At 41.8% G+C, this 25,155-nt stretch overlaps 1 protein-coding gene across 4 annotated transcripts; it reads right to left on the reverse strand.

Annotated features, from left to right (window-relative positions):
• Window positions 1-7,974: 7,974 nt before the first annotated feature.
• On the reverse strand, window positions 7,975-21,817 carry hic1 (hypermethylated in cancer 1). Of its 4 annotated transcripts, none has more exons than XM_028572837.1 (2): window positions 21,547-21,817; window positions 7,975-14,948 (listed from the first exon to the last, which is right to left on the reverse strand). In XM_028572837.1, exon 2 carries the CDS (start codon window positions 14,929-14,931, stop codon window positions 12,721-12,723), a length of 2,211 nt encoding a protein of 736 aa, XP_028428638.1. In that variant the 5' UTR covers window positions 14,932-14,948; window positions 21,547-21,817; the 3' UTR covers window positions 7,975-12,720. The 4 variants fall into 4 exon arrangements, with proteins under 4 accessions (XP_028428638.1, XP_028428634.1, XP_028428635.1 ...); XM_028572833.1 differs by having other exon boundaries at window positions 7,975-14,964; XM_028572834.1 differs by lacking the exon at window positions 21,547-21,817 and adding an exon at window positions 19,756-19,954.
• Between the last annotated feature and the right edge of the window lie 3,338 nt (window positions 21,818-25,155).

A 25,155-nucleotide genomic window follows, 5' to 3' on the forward strand; every position in this document is an offset into this window, starting at 1 on the left:
AATAATAGAACCGCTAGAACAGTCTGGTAAGTTCAGAAAAGTACATCACTTTACTGTAATGCAGCCTTTAAAACCAGGAAAAGACAACATGTATGTCATATCACGATATCCAAAATCTAAGACAATATCTAGTTTCATATAGAGATGGTCCAATACCGATTCCAGTATCGGTATCCACTCTGATACTGCCTAAAACGCTGGTATCGGTATCGGGAAGTACTGGAGTTTATGCACCGATCCAATATCACGTAATAAAGCCCTAAAGAAAATCTATGTTAAAGTAGTTTATGGTATTTTTCCGTTATAACGGACTGTCAAACTGGATAATAAAAGAAAGTTCTGTGGCATTCATTGTTTGTGTTTGTTCATGTTTCACAAAGAGTTTAACCTGAGCCAGGCCGACAACAAAGATAGAAATAATATCACATCCATACAGGGATAGTAGTATACAGTTGTTAAAACATAATAAAATATATGACACGCTGGTATCGGATCGGTACTCGGTATCGGGCGATACGCATGTTCAGGTATCGGAATCGGTTTCGGGAAGCAAAAAATGGTATCGGGCCATCTAGTCTCCTATCACGATATCGATATAATATCGATATATTGCCCAGCCCTATATCGGATGTAACAAACATGGCCAAAGCTTTAAATAATGAGGTAAACATATTTAAAAGAAGTCCCTGTGAGCCAAAACTTCAGATTTCACACTGTTCTGAACGCTCTGGTTTCAGCAGTTTTTTTCTAGTCCTGGCGCAGAATGACGCCATACCGTGCCGGTTGTCAGGTTGGGATGGTGATTGGGTCAGACAAACACAGGACTTTCACTTAGGACACCAGGGTTTAAGTCCGTTTTAGTCAGAAGCCTTTATTTGTGATTTTTCACGGAATGGTGAAACAAGGTACAGGGTCTGGTACAGTCCCGTTATATAATAATAATAATAATAATAATAATAATACATTTTATTTATATAGCGCTTTACATGGTACTGAAAGACACTTTACAGTAAAAAGTATGGACTTAGACAGCGAGAGAAGAGCACAGATGCGGAGACTCTGTAGACCCAGAAACGCTGACCAATCAGAGCAGACCAGACCGTTTCGGGAGTAGGGCTTAAAGGTCCAGTGTGTAACGTTTTTAGTTGTTCATTACCAAAATCTGTGTTGCCCGTTCACAAACTTGTCCTTTTTCATGAATATTTACCACCAACCATTGATTCCAAGTATTCCTTTTGGCTTGAAATTTAACATTTACATTCACATGAACTGGGGTAGACGCTCCATATTCATGCGCCATCTTATAATACGTTAACCGGTAAGGGACATCAGGACATACTGCTCCACCTTTCACATTTTCGCTGTCACGTGATAAACTCACAGGTGCTGCTAATGGGTATCGTAGCTTCCCGGCCCCCGGCAAGTTTGAAGAAGGAAACATGGAGGACCACACGTATTCAAAATCCAAATTTCAGGAACAGGAGTCTTCTTCTTCGCCCAGAAAAAGAAAAGGATATTGAAAAGAGCAAGAGACCGGCTTTTTGAAGCGTGAAGGCTACCGTAGCTGTAATACGTACTTTGAACTGCGTGGTGCAATAGAGTTGATTGCGATATATGATCTCAACGCTAGATGGGAGAAATTCCTACACATTGGACCTTTTAAAGTGAAAGACGCGCCAGCAGAGCGTCTCAGACAGATGGTGAATACAGGCACAGCAGCCATGGGCAGTATGTGAAGAAGAAAAAACCAGTCACTGCAGGTCGTCTATGTGCGCAGACATCAGAGTCCCTCAGAGTTTTAATGACTCTGCAGTTAACACCTTTGCCCTTCTCATGTCCCATCTACTACCTCTGAAGCCCCTGGTTACGCAAACTTCCAGTCCACTGGAAACCCACTGATTGGCCATCTCATCTATGGAGGTTTTTTATTCCTATGAAAAAGGTCTCACCGAGCATACATGGCTCACATCCTGAAAAGTCCATTGCACTATCCCTGGGCAAAACACAGACAGACATATATTACCAGGCCAACCCAGGGCACTCAGTGCCCGACACCAGACACCTCAGACCTTTGCCATTTAATATATGATGTCCCTGAGTGGCAGAGAGGGCAAGAGAGCAGGGTGTAGGCAGGCCTTCTGCCAGAAGGAGTCCTTGTCTCTCAGTATGAGCAGTGGGCACTCAGGTTTTTGACTACTGCCCCTGAAATGAAGATACGAGTGCAGTGCCGTTCAAAACATTCCTATTTGGAACGGGCCGATTGCTGTATTGCTGCTTGTAGCTTTCCATATTTCTATACTACTGGATTTTTGTACCATGAAAAAAGACCCTCAAGGCACTTAATATGCAACTTAACTGTATACTACTGACCTACTGTGTAGGCTACTTCTACTTCATAGGAAAACATTGTACTACTTAGTAGACAGCAATCTGTTTTCGGCGTGTGTGCTGCGTGTGATGTGACGTCTTTTGCGCATGCAGGATCGTTTGAAAGACAAACATACCTACATACATAAATACATATATACACACAGAGGTTTCTCGATTTATAGTTAGATTAAAGGAATATTTACTTTGGTCTTTTTTTAGCTATCATTTCTATCGAGCACAGCAGCATCCCTACTGGGGCTGCACGATATGTAGAAAATATGCGATAACGTTTGCTGAATATCGCGATAACGATATTACTTGCGATAAATAAACAGATATTAAAGTGTACTCAGGTCTGCATTTCTGCTGCTTTCAGTATTCTGCTCAAATACAACAAATTGGTTGTTGAATTTTAAACAAACGAAAGCTAATCATTTCCACCATATTTTTATTGAACAAATTGAACATTGAATTGAGTATAAAAGCCACCACTAAAAAAAGAATGAAAGTTTCTTTTTAAAGTGCAGTTTTCTGCTGATATTTTCTTTCAACTAACACAAAAAATCTCTGAGCAGCTATCACGATATATTGTGCAGCCCTAATCCCTACAAAGTCCAACAGGGCAAACATCACAAGCAGTCACACATTTTAAACCGGTCTTATACTAACTCCCAGTGTAGTCAAACTCTTTTGGAAGAGAGAATCAAAACGAATTGTTGTAAACTTCCATCACAGTTTATAGATTGATATTCCGGTTCATCTTTGACCTGCTGTACTTAGTAACACGTGCAATTTTCTTGTGCAGCGAGGGATTATTACCAACATGATCAACTTTTAGTTTGTGGCTGTGTTCAGACCAACGGTAACCCTTATTCATTTGTACTAGTGCAGTGCCCGTTCAAAACGTGCCTTCGGAACAGGCCGATTGCTTGGCCCCCGGTAGTGATGCTTGCAGCTTTCTTGAGAACTGCTCATCCAAACAACTTCACACTCGACACTGCACTTCCTTGGGTCCTGAGCAATAAAACTTCCAAGACATAGTTGCGTCCCCTATAGCACTGGTTCTCAAACTTTTTTCAATAATGTACCCCTTTTGAATTGTTTCTTCAAGCCAAGTACCCCCTGACCAGCGCTAATCATTTTCGGTATAAAAAAAAACAGTACAGCGCTGTCAGCGATAGATTTACTAAACTACAGCCTTGTATCTGAAAAAAACAGAAAAGAGAAGAGAAAAAGAGACAAAAACTGTAAAGAAGACAAAAACTTGGAAAAAGACGGTAGAAAGAAGGAAGGAAGTAAGGCAAGAATAGGTCAAAATAGTATCAAAAACTTCAAAAACAGTGACATAAGAAGAAAAAAAGCAAGAAACTTGTAAAATGTAGAAGGACAGTCGAAGGAAGGATAGATTAGGTCCAAAGAAGGCGACACAAATGTCACATTTTTGGTAGAAAAAAAAAATGTCTACATAAAGAGGAACAATGTTCTGGACAACAGCCTTGTTACATATCTCACGTACCCTCTGCAGTCCTCCAGAGTACCCCTAGGGGTACACGTACCCCTATTTGAGAAACACTGCCCTATAGTATAGTATACCCGTCATTTTTGGTAACCGCTAGAAAAAAGGTGACTGTGAGCCGGGTACCGGTCAACATGAACAGGTCAGAACAGCCTGCAGCAATGCACCCGCCAAGTGTGTTGATAGGATGAACGGTTGTCGAGACAATCGAAGGACAGACTGACAAAGACTCTCCCACTGTAGCTGGATGAGGGCAGCGTATTGATGCAGCAGCTCTGTCAAAAAAACTAAAAAGCCAGGTAATCCGGCAAAGAAGTTTATCCAGGCTCATCGCCGCATAAGCCATTTAAATAACCTGTATGCATGCAAACTTTACTGGAAGTGGACTTTTACAAATTTGTAAGTTAAATGGTTGCCGCAGTGATAACTTCCCAGAGATGTAAAATCCCATCTCAAAGTATAAACAGCTGTGCAGCCTTTTGGCATTTGATGAGCTTTTTCAACATGTTACTTAAAGTGGACTTCCCGGGTCGTATTTTAATGTCACACCAGTACCTGAAGCAACACGCTCCCACAAACGCCGCCCTTTGCAACAAAAGAAATTCACGCAAGGCTTTTGGCTTGTTTACAACCTGTCTGATCATCCTGTGTTTCTTGCCCCATTGGACTTCACACTGGTGATGTCAGTGATGTTCCCTGATCTCTGCGATACATTTCGAGAGCATAATGTTCTCATAAGCGATAGAAAAGATCATGACAAGTTAATTCCTGACCTTGGAACACTTACTAGCTTGAAAGCTCTGGAAAAAGCTAGTAAGTGGACTTTGGGTTTTGATAATAGATACAGTATGATAGCCACAACTGAGGAAATAGCCCACATTCGATTAAACTGGAATTTTCCTTTAACTTAGAGAAACCTAAGGCTGCGTTCCAGGTTTAGGAAACAGAATGACCTGAGACATGTTGATGAACGTCATGCCGCTCCTTTTGTTTTCACCTTGTGCTCAAACGGCATGAAGCCGACGATGTCTTTAATTACACCTGGTGAATGTGATCGCTCTCAGGGAGCACCTCGAGTTCACGAGCGTTGATGATTTGCAGCACCTGTGAAAGGAAATGCTAATTTGTTTTAATGTCAAGACATAATTTGTGGCAAAATGCTTGATTCATATCAAACATCTGGAAGGCACGTTGATTTCTCATGTGCGGGTGATAATAAGGTGGTTTTCACACAGTGGAAAAATGTGTGTGTGTGTGTGTGTGCGTGTGTGTGTGTGTGTGTGTGTGTGTGTGTGTGCGCGCGTGTGTGTGCGCGTGTGTGTGTGTGCGCGCGCCTGGCTGGTTTTGCTCCTGCTGACAGAGTAATGGATCTGTTCATTGTTGCATGTGGACTGTGTGTGATGTATGAGATTCATTTGAAATTCTCTGTCTTAAATGAGGCACTCTCATGTCTCCGTACGGGAGGATATAGACTTGTGAAGGCGAATGTATTATAGGAGAATGAACAGAAGTCGCTAGTTTTTTGCGGTCATCATTGGTGTGAAATGATGCTTGATCGTGGTCTTTTGTCTCACATTTTTCCTTTTTATGTGAAACCCATATCACGCGCAATAAATGTGTCAAAAACACAAATGGTTGCTGTGCTGCTCTAATACTTTTGATGTGGCAGTTTTTGAAATGGGGTGATTCTAGTGTAATTAAATTCCAAGAAAATATCAATTTAATTGTATCTGAAAAGAAGTTCAGTGGAATGTGTGTCTAGTAGAAATGTATGATGTATAATTATGCATTATGGAATTTATTATGCATAATAATTTGTATTTGAATTGGACGTGCAAAAGACCACTAAATGAATGAAATAATGACACATTTTCTTGTAAATCCGTTATGCAATTCACTTTATTGCCAAGTTGATTTTGAGTATAGTAACAAACAAAACAAACATGACATTTTTTCACTTTGGCTTTTAAAAAAATAAAAGCCTTATCACCATGATTTTATCAAGACACCATCATTTAAAAAAAAACAATTGAAATTTACAGAAAAATTAACTATAAAACATTTTGACATGCAATAAATACATTCATTTCACTAAAGCAAAGTATGATCAATATTGACAATGAAATGCAGAAAATGCAAAAATACTGTTTGGTTTTGATGTATTGCTTTAATTGCTATGTATAAACTCTTGTAAAACCACAAGAGGAAACACTGGACATTATCGACGTTTCATGGAGTTCTGCTTCATGCCTGCTGAAATAAGATCCTGTCTTCCACTAAAAAAAAAAAAAGCTCATTTCCATTGTAAATTTACGATGTATGTATTCTGACATGTGTATATATATTTTTCCATCTATCCGCAGCTACTACTGTCTGCGTGGCAGTCCGTGTTACTGCTGAACTCTTATCCGTAAACCACAACCAGTCGGGTACAACCACCTCAAAACGTCACAGTGATCTTTATTAGATCATAATCCATCATCTCTACACTTTTTGCAAAAGCAGAATAGATTTGTGTGTGTGTGTGTGTGTGTGTGTGTGTGTGTGTGTGTGTGTGTGTGTGTGTGTGTGTGTGTGTGTGTGTGTGTGTGTGTGTGTGTGTGTGTGTGTGTGTGTGTGTGTGTGTGTGTGTGTGTGTGTGTGTGTGGACCCTGAGGCTCTGTAATATTTTGGCACAGGTTTTAGTGTGTTGGGTGGAAGCCGTCAGTGGAATCACCTTTTCTTTAATAATGGCTTTTTCTACAAGAAGCGACACTCCAAACGGAGCAGGGAAACCTAATTTAATCTGACCTAATCTGGAGCAGCAGTCTGCCTTCCAGCTGTGCGTGCGTGCGTGCGTGCGTGTGTGCGTGCGTCTAGCGATATACAATCAAATGTTCTCCTTGACCAACTCTCGCTCTTTCAAATTCCTGCATGTCTTGTCCTTGCTCTTTGTTTGTCTTTGTTTGTACACTGTAAACTAAAAGATTCAAGCCAAAGTCCACTTAGTCTGTCTTGTATTCGTTTAAGGTAGAGACAGAAACAGAGGTCCAAGATAAACGGATGGAAGAAGACACAGGCAGCCAGAAACCCCTCCCCCTTCCCTATTAAACTACAAAGAGCCTACTGTGGGTCGTGGCTGATTGGGTGATAATTGTTAGGCCTGGGAAAAGGATGACATCTCTGAGGGCACCCTGACATGTACATTAACATTTAAAAACAAATTATATAAAAAAGACCTGCAGCAATGAACAATTAAAGGGAAAAACTTCATTTCCTCACAAGATAATTTCCTAAAAGAGGGAAATGAAATAGAGTAAATCACAGAATGAGGTGGGGGGGGAAGAGATGAGGAGACTCACAAAGCAACCAGCTTTTTTTCTTCGTTATGTGACGATCAAGCACAGGCTACTTTTCTCTTTGTTTCTGTTTTTTTTCTTCCTCTCAACTCCTCTCCCTTACTTGTTCTCTCCATCTGAGTACATGACTTGGCTGGTGCAGCCGAGGCCCGGCTCAATTGTGCAATTTCATACATGTTTACTTTACTGGCATCTTTCTGAGCATATTTTCCCCTGAACATTTCCCCTCACATTATTCTGCATTTCCTCTACAACGATATGCTCTCTTTAATCTCCCTTTGTAAGCTGTTTCTTGGCTTGAGGATCACAGTACAATAACGATGTCATATATATATATATATATATATATATATATATATATATATATATATATTTGGCCCGTCATCTGCTGTATTTTCACACATGCCACAAAGTTCATTTTGGAAATTGATCAGGGCTTAAAGAAAAAGAAAGTAGCTCTTCACATAAACATTTAGACAACTGTCTTCTTCAGCATGAAAAACAGCTGGAAGTAAGTGGATCAGGGGAGAGGAGGGAGAGGAGGGAGAGGAGGGAGGCAGCGGGCGCTGTGGGTCAGCGGTTTGTGTTGAGTGTAAGAAGAGAGAAGGGACAGAGAGAGGTGAGCAGGGAAGCCGTGCTTGGAGGCTATAACAGGGGCGGCGAACGAGCGCGGCCAAGCTCTGCGCTGGAGGGAGGAAGAGGAGGACAGCAAAGTGCCAGAGGAAAGGCAATTGTGGGACTTCTGGGGAGGGGGGGAGAATCATAAGAGCAATAAAAAAATCACAATGCAATGATCTTTCCAGAAAAGTGCAGTTCGGGGGGAAATAAATCTAAAGCAGCTGCTTGTAATAAAGACTCTCGAAAGTGTGGAATCTCTCTCCTGTACTTCACCCTGCGAGGCTGTGGGAACGGCGTTCGGACTTGGAGACGGACAGGTGCACTATGCGGACACATCCGAACACCTACACACTCCCAGGCATACACGCACGCATACAAGCAGAATCAATCGACGTTTGTTATATTGAAGACACGTTTGTATTGGTTGACTTAAGGGGCAGTTTTTGGTTTCGATGCCAAAAAAAACAACAAAAAAAAGCTTTGATTATTGATATTATTTGGCTCTAGCTTACATTTGAACATGAGTCCCCATAAAAAAATAAAATATGTACACTGGACAATAGTGGCATGTTTGCGCTGTGCTCTCAAGATTAGCCACTTAGATAGTGGCTTTTTAAGGCAAAGTCAAAGTTGGTCAGAAGCTTAGCTCGACCAAAACTACAAAAAAAAGTGCTTCAGTCTTTTTGGCACACATCGGGAAACCCAATAAATGTCAAACAGCGGTGTGACCTATGTGACAGCCTGTCAAAGTCACATAGGTGACCTCGGCCCGCTGCTGCTGGTAGAAAGCTTTAAGACATGCTTTACATTTTTCAACGTTAAACCTAAAACCTTTTTTGGTCTACACGGGGCCACTGGAACTCATCCAGACATTTTTTACTTGTATACTGTTAGTGTTGCAAAAGTTACGGGCCTGGGATGGTTGCCATAAGAACATTAGAAAGGAATGAAGTGGCCTAAAAAATAAAATAAAATGATCAACCCACATCTCATAGTTGGTGGTTTGTCTTGCTGCACTCATTTATGTTTGCATTCGTTCATTTTCATTATATCAATTGATGTAACTAATAAATTGTTTCGAATGCCTGAGTTTATTACTTTACTAAACATCTTCATCAAAACCACTTTGGTGGCAATGAGAGGTTTTCTGGGCGGGTGTGTCCTATAAATAACGTTAACAAAGGCATTATGGCATAAAACCCCCATGGGGCAAGTGGCTACACCAGCAAATTGAAACAAGACTCTCGTAATTTTACTAATTGAATCAACCACAGAGCAATAAAAATACTGCCATTTTCTAAATTATGAATTACATTACAGTTTCTAGGCCCTTCATATTGATCAGCGCTGCCCCAATAAAAAAAAAAAAAAAAAAAAAGAAAAAAACATCCCCAAATTGTAACAAAATGTCCGAATGGCTTCCTCGCCGTGCAGCCCTTGGAAAGCCCACAATGTCGCGTCACCGTGATACTGAGCAGAGGTCTATTCCCAAAGAGCAAAAAAAAAAGGGGAAGGAAAAGAGAAGATACAGTCAACTTGTTTTCTGAATGGAGAGTTTTAGAAGTACGAACAGGCTTTCATACTGAGACAATGGCTCGCGTCCACCCTGCTGCGCTCTCCCTGCTCCTCTCCCTCCCCATTCTCCGTCTCTCTATCTGCCTCTGAGCAGAAGCACACGGCACATCCTGCTCAACACAACGCACCAGCCAAAAAGTTCACTTCCTGCTCCTCAGCTCCTCAGCTCTTCTCCTTCACACCAACCCTATTCCCAGGACATGCATTAACGGCCCTTAATGGCACAGGGACGTACAAACAGACAAGCAAACGCTTCCCTTTTCTATAGATACCCAACCCTCCTCCCCCCTCTGTCTGTCATACACATTAATGCAATCAAGCACATTTTAAACTGTGCACATCCTACAGAAATGTTCAGCCATTATCTTGCTCTTCCCTCCTGCACAGATTTGGAGTGACAGTGGAAACACTGTGTGTTATTTTAATGGTGTAAGGCAGGGAAAAGGAGGAGACAGATTTTCATTTAAACGAGTGAATGAGAAAGAGCGAGGGGACTGAAAGTCCCACGACTGACATCCGCCTGCTGTATATTTTGAACACGTATGCACTTGCTTGTAAATAAGGTTTCATTTAGCCTATCATTTCTTTTTCTTTTTTTTTTGTTACACAGCTTGACAAAAGAGTCCCAAAAGAGCATCATCCAAAACAAGCTGGCTTCCTGTGTGTTTGTGTGCATGTAATACGGCCTCAGTCTGGCTCTCGTCATTGAAAGTTCACTAACCTCTGGAGAAATATGAGGCTACTTTTCATACTTGCCCTGTAAAGCCAATGTTCCCCTGTTTAGGGAAATACTGAGAATATTCTGTGTGGTTGAAACCAAAGATCAAATCCATCATGCTCGCTAAAGTGTGGTTCAGAAATTCACAAACAGCCAGTTAAGATGCGACCAAAATGACTTTGCCTTATGTTATAACAATTGGAATTGGTCATACCAGCACAAGCCTCTTTGAGGACAGCACAATAGAAAATGTATACCGCATAGTACAAAATAAAAACAAAGAAAATGTTAATATCACATGTTATCTCTTCACCATAAAACAAGAAATGTATAAACACAGAAAAAAGAACCACAGGTTTAACACAGGAACACTGAGCCCTGTTGATAAGAAAATAAAAAAAGTGTGTGTGAGTGTGTGCATGGGTGTCTGTGTAAGTGTGTGTGTTGACATTGTAATTGGAAGGTTTAGTAAAGCTTAGCGTCCCCATGCTGGGTTCAGTCCTGAGGTAAGCACCAGTTTCTCGTGCGTAGCTTTCAGTTCAAATAAAAAAAAGTGACAGAAAACAACATGTTTGATATGATCATATGCTACAGAGAAGAAGCCCTTAAATTATTGTTACATTTAAAGAATAACAATCCCAAAAGTCAGGCACATTGTCTCTGTTTTTTTTAAGCCTTTAGGATTCACTACCTCTATCACAGTGTATTTATGGCTTTAGGCTTCACATTCACCCACTGAGGTTGGCATTGGCACTATAGTGGTCAGACATTCCTAATCTGAATCAAGGACCAGTAAAAGTGGTTAAAGAAAACCAAAGGCCAGCACGTTCTTTGGAATAAACATTTGAAAGACAAAAATGTGCCGTCAACCCGCAACCTTTTTAAGTGCTCTTTTGTTTTCAAGCTGGAGGAACTGCTGGTCAGCCAACACAGAAATATGTCATTCTTTGTTTTCACGTTTGATACAAGCGGGAAAGGGAGGCTGGGCAGGGAGACGTTCGCTCGGTTTCGGATACAATGTTAATAAGTGGATCAGAGGGGTAAGATGGCAGGCATGAAATGGGACATCATGCCGGCGAGCGGTGGGAATTGTCCGGGAGAAAGTGAGATTTCACAGGGATTACTGAGGCACGGCAGCTGGGGTGCGCTGTTCGCCCCCGGTGGCTTCCTGGGACGACCCACAAACCCCTTCTTATGTTCATATCGCGGACAGATTAGCAGCTCGCTATGTGTCTGCGGAGGGGGAGGGAGTGTGTATGTGTGTGGGGGCGAGTGGAGTGGAGTGAAGCGCTTTTAAGGCAAAGGGCTGAGTACAGCACTCACTTTGGCCTGTCAACAGTAGCAGGGCTCCCAGACAACAGACTACAGGGGAGGGAGGACAAATGAGAGGTGGGACAGCGGAGCTGCGGCATCCGACTACCGTCGCTACACGATGAATCATCAGGCTGCTGTGAATAGAGTAATTGCTGTTGAAAGTAAATGACAGATTTCTGTGCCATCCGTTCTGACCTCGTCCCTGCCTCTCTGCTCGGCCGCATCCATAATTGTAAATATTACACGATGTCAGAGGCAACACCCACGCTTCGTCTACGCAGCGAGATGAAGCTACGCTCCTCGTGAACAGGGATTAGTGTGTCATCAGTTGGGTATGTGCAATCGTGTCCAGTTATGAGATCACAGGGCTTTGCTTATTGCATCTCAATAACAACTGTAAGCTAAAGGGATGATAGTCAGAATGAAAGTTTTAGGTCAAGAAGGGTTACACGCTGCGTGTAAGGCTGATTAAGCTACCATTACTGTCACATAGCATGAGTATTTATCCGCACAAATATGTGGGGTAGTGGGTTACTTTAAAAAAAAAAAAAAAAGTAGTGGAGAAAATAAAACAGAGGAGACTTTACCGATTCCCTTTGCAACTTGGGAAGCAGGAGCAGGATTTGGAGAAGCTGGGATACATACATGATCCAGTACCCCAAAGAAAAAAGAAGAAGGGGAAAAAAAAGAAGAAAAATATCCTCCCATTACTTTAAAGTCCAGAAGAGTTGGCTTATTCATTTGGTAAAAGTTCCGCTCAGGTCTGGACTCAAACCCTGAATCTTGTCCTTATGTGCTTTTTCATTTACTTGTACACTGATGATACTTAATAGTACACAGGTTTAGGGTCAGATTGCAACATTTCCTTGCAACAGTTTCTCTTTGGATTTCACCAAAATACAAAAATAAATAAAACAATTTCATTTTGGTTTTCAATTTGTCACTTTGGCTCAATGGCTGTAATTTTCTTTCTTTTTTTTAAGTTTGTTTGCATACACTGTACATAAATACAGGACTTCTTTGAGTGAGTGTCTCTTGGTCACGGAATAGCACAGAGCTCCTTTATGAAGGAGGACTTTAAGATACATTAGATGCATATAAAGGCACTTTAGAGTCTACACCTTTTTTGGTGTGCATGAGCAGGCCAATTCCTCCTGGCCTGAGTCTGAGGCGCAGAGGAGATATTATGTTGAGGTGAATGGCTTTAGAATACTGCAAGTTATGTGTGCACAGATCGATTGGTGACTGCCATTTATACAGGTCATGTGGTCTTAGCTGGGTGAGTAGCGGTCAATGGTGCGGGCTTCAGAGAGGGCCTGTGGAGGAGGGGGGAGGGGTTGGCCCAGGACATCCATCTTGTCGTGGGCGAGGCCCAGGTGCTCTGAGGCCAGTTTGGACAGCGGGTAGAGGCTTTCCATGACCTTCGCATCAGCTACCAGTTGCTGCTGGGCTTGGATGAGAAGCTCATTGGCCTTCTCCTGCTTCAGCCCCAGATGCTCTGCCGCATATTTACTCAGAGGGTAGATGCCCTCGGCAAAGTCCAGCTTCAGTTTCCCATCCGCGGTCAGGCCCCCTGCACTCCCGCCACTGCTGTGCATCTTCATGTGGCTGATGAGGTTGCGCTGCTGAGCGAACTTCCCTCCGCACACCTGACATTCGTAGGGCTTCTCCCCTGAGTGGATGCGCATGTGCTCGGTTAGGCGATACTGGCGGGTGAAGCGCATGCCACAGGAGTCGCAGGCAAAAGGTTTAAGGCCCAGGTGGCTACGCATGTGGCGCGTCATGGTGCCGCGCTGCGTGAACTTCTTGCCACAGATGCTGCAGGGGTAAGGCCGGGTCAGCCAGTGGGTCTTCTCATGCTGGCGCAAAGTGGCTGGATCTTTGTAGGACTTCTCACAGGAGGAACAGCGGTAGGGTCGGATCATCTCCCCGATGCCCCCCGAGCCCAGCCCCTGGCTGGACTTGGTCTCCAGGTGGGACAGACTGTTCAAACTGTTGCAGCTGTTCAGACTCCCGTAACCGTTTGTATTACTGCTCATGTTTTTGGTGCTGCCGTTATTGCCGTTTCCCATCTCCCCACCGGAGTTGCCGTCCAGCTGTTCTTCCGTGTGTGTCTCCACGTGTGCGTTGAGCTGCTCTGAGCTCGGAAAGCCTTTGTCGCAGGGAATGCAGACATACAGATTGTCCCCGAAGCTCTCCGGCTCATACGGCATGTGGAACCTCCCCATTGGTCCAGAAGGGGACGGGCGGCCTTCACTGCTGCCCGTCTCCTCTGTGCCCGACCCGCTCTTGTCGTCGGCTCCTTCGCTCTCCTCCCCGGCCTTGTGGTGGTTATGATGCTGTTCTCCGTTTTCCCCCGCTTCTTCCTCGTCCTCCTCCTCATCTTCGTCTTCAGCTGTGTACGACAGTGGCTCGTGTTTCACCCAGCGGTAGATGTTTCCCATGTCTCTGCCTGCCTCTCCACCCTCTGTGGGGGTGTCAGGGCTGGGGGGGCACAGGTAGCGATCTCGTCCCTGGGAGCCTGAGCGGTGCAGGTGGGGGAGGTGCGGGCCAAGAGGCTGGTTGTGATGGAGGAATGGTGGAGGAGTGAGGGAGCTTGCCTGGTCAGTCGACTCCATTTTTTCGGAGGGGAAGGCCCTTCCGTTCGTCCCCTGCGTGGGACTAGTGCGTCCGCTCAGAGACCCGTCTCGCTCCTCATCGTTGTGAGCGTTCGCCAGATGGGACTGAGAGGGTGTGTGCTGAGACTGGGAGTTGGGGCTTTTCTTGGAGAGATCAAGGCCATAGCTGGGGGAGCAGTTCCTCTCAGGGTGGGCTGAGCGCCCAATATGGGCAGGCAGAGCTGACTGGAGGACCGGGAACACCTGAGAGCCCTGGATGGAGGTGGGAGCATACAGTTCCGCAGCGTGAACGGCTAGTCTATGGGGAACTAGCTCCTCTAGTGGTGATGCTCGGGTGGCATTGTTATTTAAAATTCCTCCTGGAGGGCAAGACTGAATGACAGGAGTCGAAATCCTATACCTGCCACCACTCCCTAAACCCATATTATTGGGCCCCATCTTTGGGTAGGGCAGAAATGCAGGACCTGGGCGGGGAGGGTACTTGCCATTTCTTTTCAGCTTCTTTTTGCACAGCGCCACTAAGTCGAGCAGCTGAAGGTAGCTGGCTGCCGCCAAGACGGCCCCTAGATTGGGTTCAGTGGGGCAAGTGGGGTCTCCCTCACTAAGGCGGCCTGTGTAGATGTAGTCCAGAATGACCCTGAAGACCCCTGGACTCACCATCTCGTGGTCGAGGTTGATGAGATTGTCATGGACCACCAACGATTTCAAGTAGAGGCTGCTGGCAGCCAGAATGTTCTTGTGAGCTCTGAAGAGGGCGTTCTGCACCACGATGATAACATCACACAGGAAGCCTTTGGTTCGTTGGCTGTTGAGCTGCAGGAGGAGATCCCTAGCATGACTTGGAACGTCCATGGCATCCAGCATCGTCTTCAGTCCGCCACCTGCAACAACAGATATCTGTAAAACATCATGCGGCAGTCAGCATTTCGATACACAAAAACACAATTAATGTGGCTTTTTCTTTTTTTTTTTTTTTTTTTTTTTTTTTTTTTTAAAGGACTCTATCAAATCTATGATTCACACATCAGAATATATTAAAATATATTTGAGAGGTTTGAGTGCCAAAAGATTGGATTGCCAACATAAAAGTAAAGGAATTTTTTAGGAGTAATATGGAAACAAAAATATCCCTTGCATATGCATATGAATTCAACAGGTTTTTCTTTTGAATCACAAAACATCACTTAATTGAATTGCGTTTTTATGCAAACTCAAAACAGTTACAGTTTACATCATCATGTTTAATTCATAGATACCACTCAATGGAACATGCACAGAGTAACGATCGTATGTGTGGGAAGTGCACATGAAGGCAACTTTGGTAGGAGTGAACTTTGGCTGAAGGTGAGCGGCTGCAATGGTTTTCTCATTATCAGAAATTCCAGTCTACGCGTTCACTTCCTCTGCAGCGAGCAAAGAGAAAGAAAAAAACAAAATTGAGTGAACAGCAGATAGATATTTTGTAACCGCTGGCTTCCTGATAAAGTATTCCAGAAGTGGCAGAGTTTTAAACAAAGCGAGGGATGAATGTAACAACTCTGAGGAACAGCAGGTATAAACCTGTGGTGGACGGACACATCCAAAAAAAGATGGGACTTACGGCTCCCCTTTCTGCCCAGTCATATAAGGAGCACTGAGCGCACAGGATGTAAATCAACATAACATGGTTCAATATTTTACATTATGATGAGCTCCAGGGATCTAATGCACGCACACACACACACACACACACACTCAAATATCAACACTAATTGTTCCATCAAGCCTAAAATAAACTATATGAGCTGCATGCATGAAACACAATGTATTGTTCAATCAGTGGCATCTGAGGATAGTTTACTTATGAGATTACACATCTCAACTGTCCCTAAGGGGCTTAGTCTCACTTGTGGGAAACAAGCTACTAAATAAATATCATGTCATCCGTCTGATCATGGTCTTCCTGACACCAGCTCATTCACTTCTTGTTTATTTCATTCCGTTTACACGCTCAGCAAAAGAATAGGGAAGTATGAATTTAAGTAAAATAAACCTTCACGAATGAGTTACAAGGGAATTCTGGAGAATCCTGAACAGAGTCATGTCCCTATCATCTCCACTTACAATGCATCGCTGACAATAGTCCTAAAAAAAATCAGGTTTACTCCCTAGTAAAGTTTAAGCGGTGTAATTTTGTAATTGCATGGTCAGCATCAGAAGGAAATGTCATCACTGATGAAACGGAAAATGAAAAGGTAGAATAAGTATGACGTCCAGCTCGTGATCATGTGTATCATGCTTTCGATATGAAAGGAAATATCTTTTAAATACCACCAAGTTTTATAAAAAAAAAAAAAAAAAAGAAAAAAATCCAAAAGTGCTGTCCTCAAATCTACACGTATGACTTACTTATGTATTACTTATTATCTGGTCATGAATTTCTAAAATATAAAAAAAGAAAAAGAAAATAGGCTATGAATAAAAAGGCGGGTAAGACAGGTTTAGGTGGATTTACGTTCCATCATGTCCCCAGTTGTCATCTAAAGTGTTTCCACTTCTGGTTTCTGTCTGGCTTTGATTACTCGGCGGTCATATTTTACTATAAATTTCAGCGTTCGGTCAGATCAAACATGTTTAGAAATGAGGGTGATATGAGAAATAGTACTTTCCACAATGTGTTGAACTTTTGCAGCCTCCATCGCATTAAGGAGTGTTTAGCTTACAGTTACTGGTTACTGTGCCGAGCATGGTGACACTTTGTGTACTCACACACACACACACACACACACACACACACACGCACACACAAAATCAGTAGATTCCCGTCTGTATGCGGTCTACATCGCCATATTATGTGACACGGTTCATTTGCAACACGTAGCATAACAGAAAATGAAGCCTTCTTTATATCCTGATTTATGAAGAGCTTTTTTTTTTTTTTTTTTTTAAAACAAGGCTTCTAAAACATTTAAATCCACATTTTATATATCCTTGCCATGTTTTGTAAAATCTTTTTTGATGCAAGAGAAAAAAAAATGCACAAAAGCAACATTTCTGTGCACCTGCAATGTGTATGCTGTGCACACACGAAAAGATTTGTGGTAATGCCCTGTGGTAACAACAGTCAAGGTGGCTGTCGGTTTCCCATCAGGACAATAAGAGTCTCTTCTTCTTTTTCCCTCGTTGGGATCCCAATGAGTCTTTTGAGAAGCTACAACTTGTCTTTTTTTTGTTTGATGTAGCCTATACTGACAAAAAGTGAAAGGCCACAGAAAAACATGTCTCAAAAACGTCTTGATCTGGAGGGCATGTGTAAGCTCACTGCATCCTGTTAGGAAGCCATGTATGATGCAATGATATTTAGTCCGAGGACACATCTTATAGCAAGCCTGCTACCTATAGGCTCATGTTCTCGTAAAGCACATTCAAAGCCTGCACTACAAGCTTGTTTTATTTATGGCTGTTGTGTTTAACGGGCTAAATCAAAATCATTTCATTCTAAGTTGGACATGCAGTCCTGAGAGAAGCATACTGGAGTCCTTCTGGGATGCACGGCTGTTTCCATCTGATAGCATTCTGTTTTTCTGATGAGCCGTCAACATGCTGAGGAAACTTAGATGATGGGGACGTAGTTTACGGGGATGACATTCAGTTATTTGCATTGGATTAATACCCATGTAATGCTGTGTTCTGTCTGTTTTGTCACTTTTGGGGTTTTGGGTGAAGCAGGAGACTAAACTTCCATACCTCTACATGCAGCCTCCGTCACACAAACACTCCAGACATCTGCTTAAAACGTTGTGTTGACATTTTATTTTCTTCATTTCAATTTGCAGCCCATGCTCATGGAGCCTTGTTTATTTTAGAACCCATTTGACCACGTTCATACACCGTCCCATGTTCAATTTATGAGGCAACGCTGCAACGCAGCATCAGTGTAAATTTGCAAGAAGATATTTTACTGTAGTTTTTTGCATTACTTTTAATCCAACTCATTTTTTTTTTGGGCATGTTTATGACTCGCGAGGGCATTACATGCTCTAAATAACAGACTGAGTTTCACAATTAAGTTGAAGTTAAGTTTAAAGTGATTTAAAAAAATAAATAAAATAAAATAAAGCGCAGACCGAGCAGTAGCAGTAATAATAATGGTGGGTGAATAAGTCGACTTTCAGGCAGGTCAGCAAACATCATGGGGAGTCAGAGTCGGTTTCCTGTTTGATTGCTGTAATCGCGTATCTAAAAATCATCACACATTTCTGAAATAGTGTCAGAAGGGCGTCTTAATCTTGATGCCGAGTCAACCGTTTATTTAAACAGCAGATCACCAATAATCCTATTCATATCATATGGTTATAATCGACACGTAATGCCTATTTAAGTAGGCTTATTAACGGGATAAATTGTCTTCTTTTTTTTTTTTTTTTTCTTTGTTTTGGATTACAATCATTTTATGCCGTGCAGGTTTTACAACCGATTTTCTTTTTTCTTCTCCTGGTAGATATGACAAAATGACAATTACATTTCCCCGGGATTTGAAGTTGCACTGCCTAACATCTGAGTACTACTTCACGTCCCGTTTTAGGTCGTCCGCTGCCTGTGTGTGTGTGTGTGTGTGTGTGTGTGTGTGTGTGTGTGTGTGTGTGTGTGTGTGTGTGTGTGTGTGTGTGTGTGTGTGTGTGTGTGTGTGTGTGTGTGTGTGTGTGTGTGTCTAAACTCTGTTACTCTTTACTCTTCTACAGTACAGTGAAGCTGTAGCGCCTCATCCTTTAAATCTTCACCTTATCTCCGCCAAAAGAGCTTTTAAATCCCCTCCAGACACCGAGCTGTAGCCTACTTCAAGGTGCATCGCGTCAGACAGCTGTTCCTCCTTCAGAGCTGTCCACAGCACTGAGACACTTCTCTTTCATACACGTATATAAAAGCTCGCCTTTTTTAAAGGAAACCAGAAATTCATGCACTAAAAAAAAATCCACCACAAAATATTCCTATAATATTCTTTAGGGCGTCTGTGTTCGGAGTGACATTATTACACACACACACACACACACAGTAATGGGCCTGTTTTGTCCAATAGAGAGACATGGTTATTATTTTACTGCTTCCTTATTCAATTTATTACAGGCTACTGTAGTTCCCTTTCGACAGCGGTCGATGTTCCCTTTAACTTTTACATTCAATCGGAGTTCAAAAAACCATTTTAAAAAGAATTAAACTCGAAGGTGAAAAAACAAAATCATGTTTTTTAAATCTGATCTTGCAAAGTGAGTGAGACTTGCCTTGTTAAGTAGGCCTACTCGGAACTTTTGACATCGTTTTGCTGATTGTTGAAGCATAATATGTGATCTAAATTCGCCATTACATCAGACTGATCCGGAATGTTTTTTTTTTTTTTTTTATGTTTTCTCAAAGCCTTAATTAATTTTTTGGGGAAAAAAAAATACACATTTTTAACCGAATTAAATAAATGCGTGAAAAAAAAGAACAAGCGGAGCCTTCCTCGTCGATATCAAAATGATACTGCAATAACAACCAAGTAAAACGCTGCATGATATAAAATACTGATATATAGCGAGGATTAATTATAAAAAAAAGACACATTTGCTCTCTGACAGCATGCACTGCACGGTTCCATGCATTAAAAACCTAAATGTCATCCTTCCTCTTTTTTTGGGTGCCTGCGCGCGTGCAGCGTGTATCAGCTCTTACCTGCATGCCCGATGTCTTCTGCCATCCGATCTAAGTCTCCCTTAATGATCATCTCCGCAGTCTCTAGCACTCATATCTGACGTTTCAGCTTTGAACTGCCAGCCTCCAAAAAACCATGCCAGTTTTCCGAGCGCGTCTGCCAGCTCCTTTTTTTTCCTTTTTTTTATGATTATTAATTGATATGAATTTCTTGTCGCTCCTTAGGTCCGTCCTCCCACCCACTTTCCTCCCTCTCCCTCTTTCTCTGTGTGTCTCTGCCCCTCCTCTCCCCTCTTTCTCATCCCCTCCTATAAAAATACGTGCTTAGACCAGCATCAGTTTCCTCCTATTTTTTTTTTTTTCTTTTTTTTTTTTTTTTTTTTCTTCTTCTAGTAATTTCCTTAGCTATTTTTGAGTCGGGGCAATAACGCGCACCGGGATGATAATGGAGCCTCTATGCGCCTTAAGTGTTTTAGCGCCCCGTGTGATGTCAGTCTATAATAAAACTAAAAGGTAAAATCGAGGGCAGGAACTTCAAGTGACCCCAACTTGAACTTCTCAACACATCGTATTAAAGAGACAGGCAGCCGTGGGATACGCACGTATACATATATACATATATGATGCATATTTATGATCAGGCAGCCAACTTTTGGAGAGGAGTTTAATGAATAAATATAGCCGGTAGAGTTGTTAAAGCTTTAAACGTCAAGACCTTTAAGGAATTGGACTCCCTTACCCAAACACCACCATATTTTATTCTAATTTTGTCACTGGGGCCAAAATGAAATCAACATGAATCACAGTGCGTGTTTGCTTTTTGTGTCGTTTAGGAAATGAATTCACCACTCTTGGTAGTCTTTAGTTGTACACTTTTTTTTTTCTAATAAGTAAATAATAAATGAAGGTGTCTCTCACCCTCCCTGCAGACCTCCCCTGAGAAGATTTGGAAGCTTAATGCCCCCTTAGGCCAAAGGCTTAAAGAGCACAACCAGCTTAGTGGAAACTAAATAGACTAAATAACCACTTTATACATTTTAAACACCCCCCTCTCTCTCTCTCTCTCTCTCTCTCTCTCTCTCTCTCTCTCTCTCTCTCTCTCAGGTATAACACACCTGCTGTGACTTCCACCTATCAGCTGGACATGGATATTGAAGTGGATAGCACCACTGACAGTGTATTTATTATAAATGGGCAGGTAAAAGGGCACTGAAAACTGTCAACACAAGGACATCAGGGCCTATTTTCACGTTTAATAACCTACCTACCAACTTAAAAACGCATCAAGGACTTGTGTGTCGAAATATTCTTATGATAAGTAGTAAACGCAGCCGTGTGCCCACTGTGGGCACTGTTTTGTCTTTAAAATAACTGCTTCCCATTTATTTTACAATTAGTTTCCCTTTTCTACAGATATCTTATACAGTATCAAAATAAAATGATTAAAACATTCTTTTATTACTAACTTTACGCCTACATCTTATGTTGAGAATACTAACCGCAACACCTCCAGCGTCTTGGATGATTTAAATATGCCTATGTCAAGATTAAAAACTGAAAACTGAAAACGTTGTGATATAGCCGAAAAGACCGTCAGCTTTAGGCCGGGGACGTGCCCATATGATCCAGATGATCACGCTTTGTCCGTGGTGAAGGCTTTACAGGACCATCGGCTCAATACAAAAAGACATAAAATACATTCAAACCTGGACACACTTCTCATGGTCCTTTAAAAAGCTGCCCGACGTGGGACACAGTGTCACACGTCTGCACGGGTGCCATCCCTGCCTCTCCGCCGGATCGCAATCTTACCTCGGACTCATGTCTGGTGCTCTGGCCGTATGTCTGCTCTCCTTTTCGGCATTCCCTCATTAGGTCCTCCGCAGTTTCCTCCAAGTCCAGCTCCCTCTCTCTCTCTCTCCCTCTCTCTCTCCCTCTCAAAACTTATCTTCCGTGTTATTTAGCAGCCCTCTGTCTCCCGGTTTCCCTTTCTTTCACTCTCTTCCATACACTGAATATCTCACGTGTTAACAAGACTATCTGACACTTCAGACTGTGTTGGGGTCCGGTCGGACCAAACCTGCCGGCGGAGACTTTACGCGCACAGCGACACCCAATGGTGCACTTGGCGGCGGCGAGTCCCACTGGCCTTATTATCAAGGAGGACATGCAGTGCAGTGATTCGGGGGGAGAGAGAGATTAAAAGTTACAGATGCTATGACCTCTGGTTTGTGAGTACCATATAAAAACACGCAGTAACTACAGTGGTCAGCATAAGTGAATACAGCCATGCTAAAGTTGACTAAAAAGAAGAATTAAAAAAAATCATCTTTTGGAAATTGATCTTAATGCCTTAATTAAAAAGATGAGCAAACGTCCAACCTTTAAGGACACCAATTTTCTTTGTGAATGAATTATGTATCATACATAAATAAATGTTCTTCCTTAAAATACAGGGGGCATAAGTAAGTACACCCCTATGTTAAATTCCCATAGAGGGATGCAGATTTTTATTTTTAAAGGCCAGTTATTTCATGGATCCAGGATACTATGCATCCTGATAAAGTTCCCTTGGCCTTTGGAATTAAAATAGCCCCCCCACATCATCACATACCCTTCACCATACCTAGAGATTGGCATGGGGTTCTTTCCATAAGATCATCTCTCAATGCAAATCAAACAAGCTATTGGGCTAACTGAAATAAAACCAATCTGTAGGTATGGTAATGGGTATGTGATGATGTGGGGGGGCTATTTTAATTCCAAAGAAGGCCAAGGAAACTTTATCAGGATGCATAATATCCTGGATCTATGAAATAACTGGCCTTTAAAATTAAAATCTGCCTGCCTCTATGGGAATTTAACATAGGGGTGTACTTACTTATGCCCCTTGTATTTTAAGGAAGAACATTTATTTATTTATGATACATTATTCACTCACAAAGAAAATTGGTGTCCTTAAAGGTTGGCTTCTTGCTCATTTTTTTAATTAAGGCATTAAGATCAATTTCCAAAAGATGATTTTTTTAATTCCTCTTTTTAGTCAACTTTAGCATGGGTGTATTCACTTATGCTGAGCACTGTATAAACCAGACATATTGATTGGGTGTTCAGGAAATCAGCCTCATGGCCACATATCTTATTATATAAATGTTAAGATTGGTCAACCTTTTTTGCAAATTAAAGGTAGGCTAAGTAAACTGAATTTAGGTGAGTTAGCGTTAAGTGATGAACACCTTTCATATTTACGTTAAAATGTCCAGTGTGGGATGATGTATTCAGATATTTCATATAAAGTAAGTAGCAGCAGTTATAAATATGCTCTATTACAAGTAAAAGTTCTGCATTTAAAGTACAACAGCACCAAAATGTAATTTAAGAACTTTTACCCCTGCCTGTGTTATTATATCATTGGATCATTATTATTATCGATGCATTTACATGTAAGCTGTGTGTTTAATACGGTACTTGATACCTTTAACTACTTCACACACTGCATGATAGTTTAGTCTGTAAGCATCACATTTTACAGGCTGATTATAGGTTTTGTGTGTAAAGTTGTAAGTTGAAAATAACCATATGCTAGCAGTCAGATAAATGGAGTGAAGTTAAATATTTCCCTCAGATATGTAGTGGAGTAGAAGTCTAAAGTAGCATACAATGTTGAACACATTACAAGTACCTCAAAATGTTTACCTAAGTACAATTGAGTAAATACTTAGAGTGGAAAAAAAGCCTAACAGTGTTGTAGCCTAATAAAAAGAACTGTCACTAAATCAATTGCACTTTAACCGGTTATGCAAAAGAAAAGATGCCCTTTGTTACGTCATCATGTATGCCAGTTTTTTTGTTGTGACCATCACTTAAGGCTGGATTATTTCAATGTATAAGATAAAAGTAATTGAGAAAACATCATGAGCAACTCTGAACAACATGAGTCTGTATATTGCTGCTAACTGACTTCAGTTTAAGTCAGTAAAAGTACATTTTGATTATTTTTGTACACTGTATTTAGCAGGAGTGATTACATTTCTATAAACATGAACACATATTTAATCTACTGTTGGACGGGCTTTGTGAGACAGGCCTGTGTGGTTATTATCCCCCACCCCCGCCGCCCCCCAGAGCTATCTTGAGGTGTTTGAAAGACCGCAGATTGAAATTGATGAAAGTACTTATTTCCCTGTCGCTGAGGTCTCTTAACAGACAGCCGTGCCGTGGTGATCCAGGGAAACACCAAGCACACTGAAGCCTATTTATGTTCGTTTTGATCGCAACAGCAGCTGACAATCTCATAATGCATGACGGGTCTCTTCCTCCTGGAATTATCCGAGTTCAAGGTGCTGGTGTTTGATTGAAGTGATCTGAGCCACCCCGAGAGCCTGTTGGATTTGAGGAAGGTATTGTCTCTCGCTTCCATGTTCCCTTGATGAACTGTTGATAACCTCCCAGACAGAGGTAGGCAGAGCTGTGCTGGAGAATAGATATGTTTTATCAAGGATGTGACGCTGTGTTTCGATTCATGGTCCAAAATAGTTGTTTCCACTTAAGGAAACACATAGTGATGTCACATGCTGCATGTCAAGTGGGTTAGGTTTAATTTACACAGCTTAAAAAAAAACAACCAGTATAATTATACCTGGTGGTTTTATTCAGCAGCGCCGTGCCAAAAACTGCATTTCTGCCCTACTTGTATTTATCTGATTATAAGCTTCCTTATTGATGTATTGCACTTGTTTTTTTCCAAGATGACCAGGGCTATTTGAAAATGAAGACATTGGATGTGAACACTTGGATTCAAAATATATGATGGATTACGTTATGCAGACTTGAGGTTTGCCAAGGAAATGTCTGTTACAAAATGCATTTTATTAAGCTGATCGCTCATTACAGAACACAGATTCCAACAAATCAGTGACATCTGTGTGGTTATTTGGTGTAATTGGCAGTAACTGTGCACCTACAATAGACTCGTAACCATTCAATAACACAGGCAAAAATGATTAAGTGCAACGACATGCCTTGCCTCGGGTTTTTACTCAAGACAAACTATGTCACACAGCTTTCAGACTTCATAGGGGTCAAGGGTCAAAGCCTAGATTGTGAGTAGTTTACAAAAGCCTCGTAACCAATAAATAACAAACTTTCCTGCCACATGTTGCTTGGACCTCCGCAACAACACAAAATGAGAGGGTTACAGCCAAGAATAGGAGCTTGTTTTTGCTCGTAAGAACCACACATATTGATGTGTTGTCTAATAGTGAAACCAGCACACAGCTAGAATAGATAGGTATGGGTTAAAAGCAAATAAAATAGTGTTTATAGGTTAACAGTGGCATGTAAAGTTTGTTTTATATAGTTCATATTACTATATTTGAGAGAAGGAAATAGTTAAAAAAAATAAAATAAAATGTCTGATAC

This window comes from Perca flavescens, chromosome 3 (genome assembly GCF_004354835.1).
Source record: "Perca flavescens isolate YP-PL-M2 chromosome 3, PFLA_1.0, whole genome shotgun sequence".
Classification (NCBI taxonomy): domain Eukaryota; kingdom Metazoa; phylum Chordata; class Actinopteri; order Perciformes; family Percidae; genus Perca; species Perca flavescens.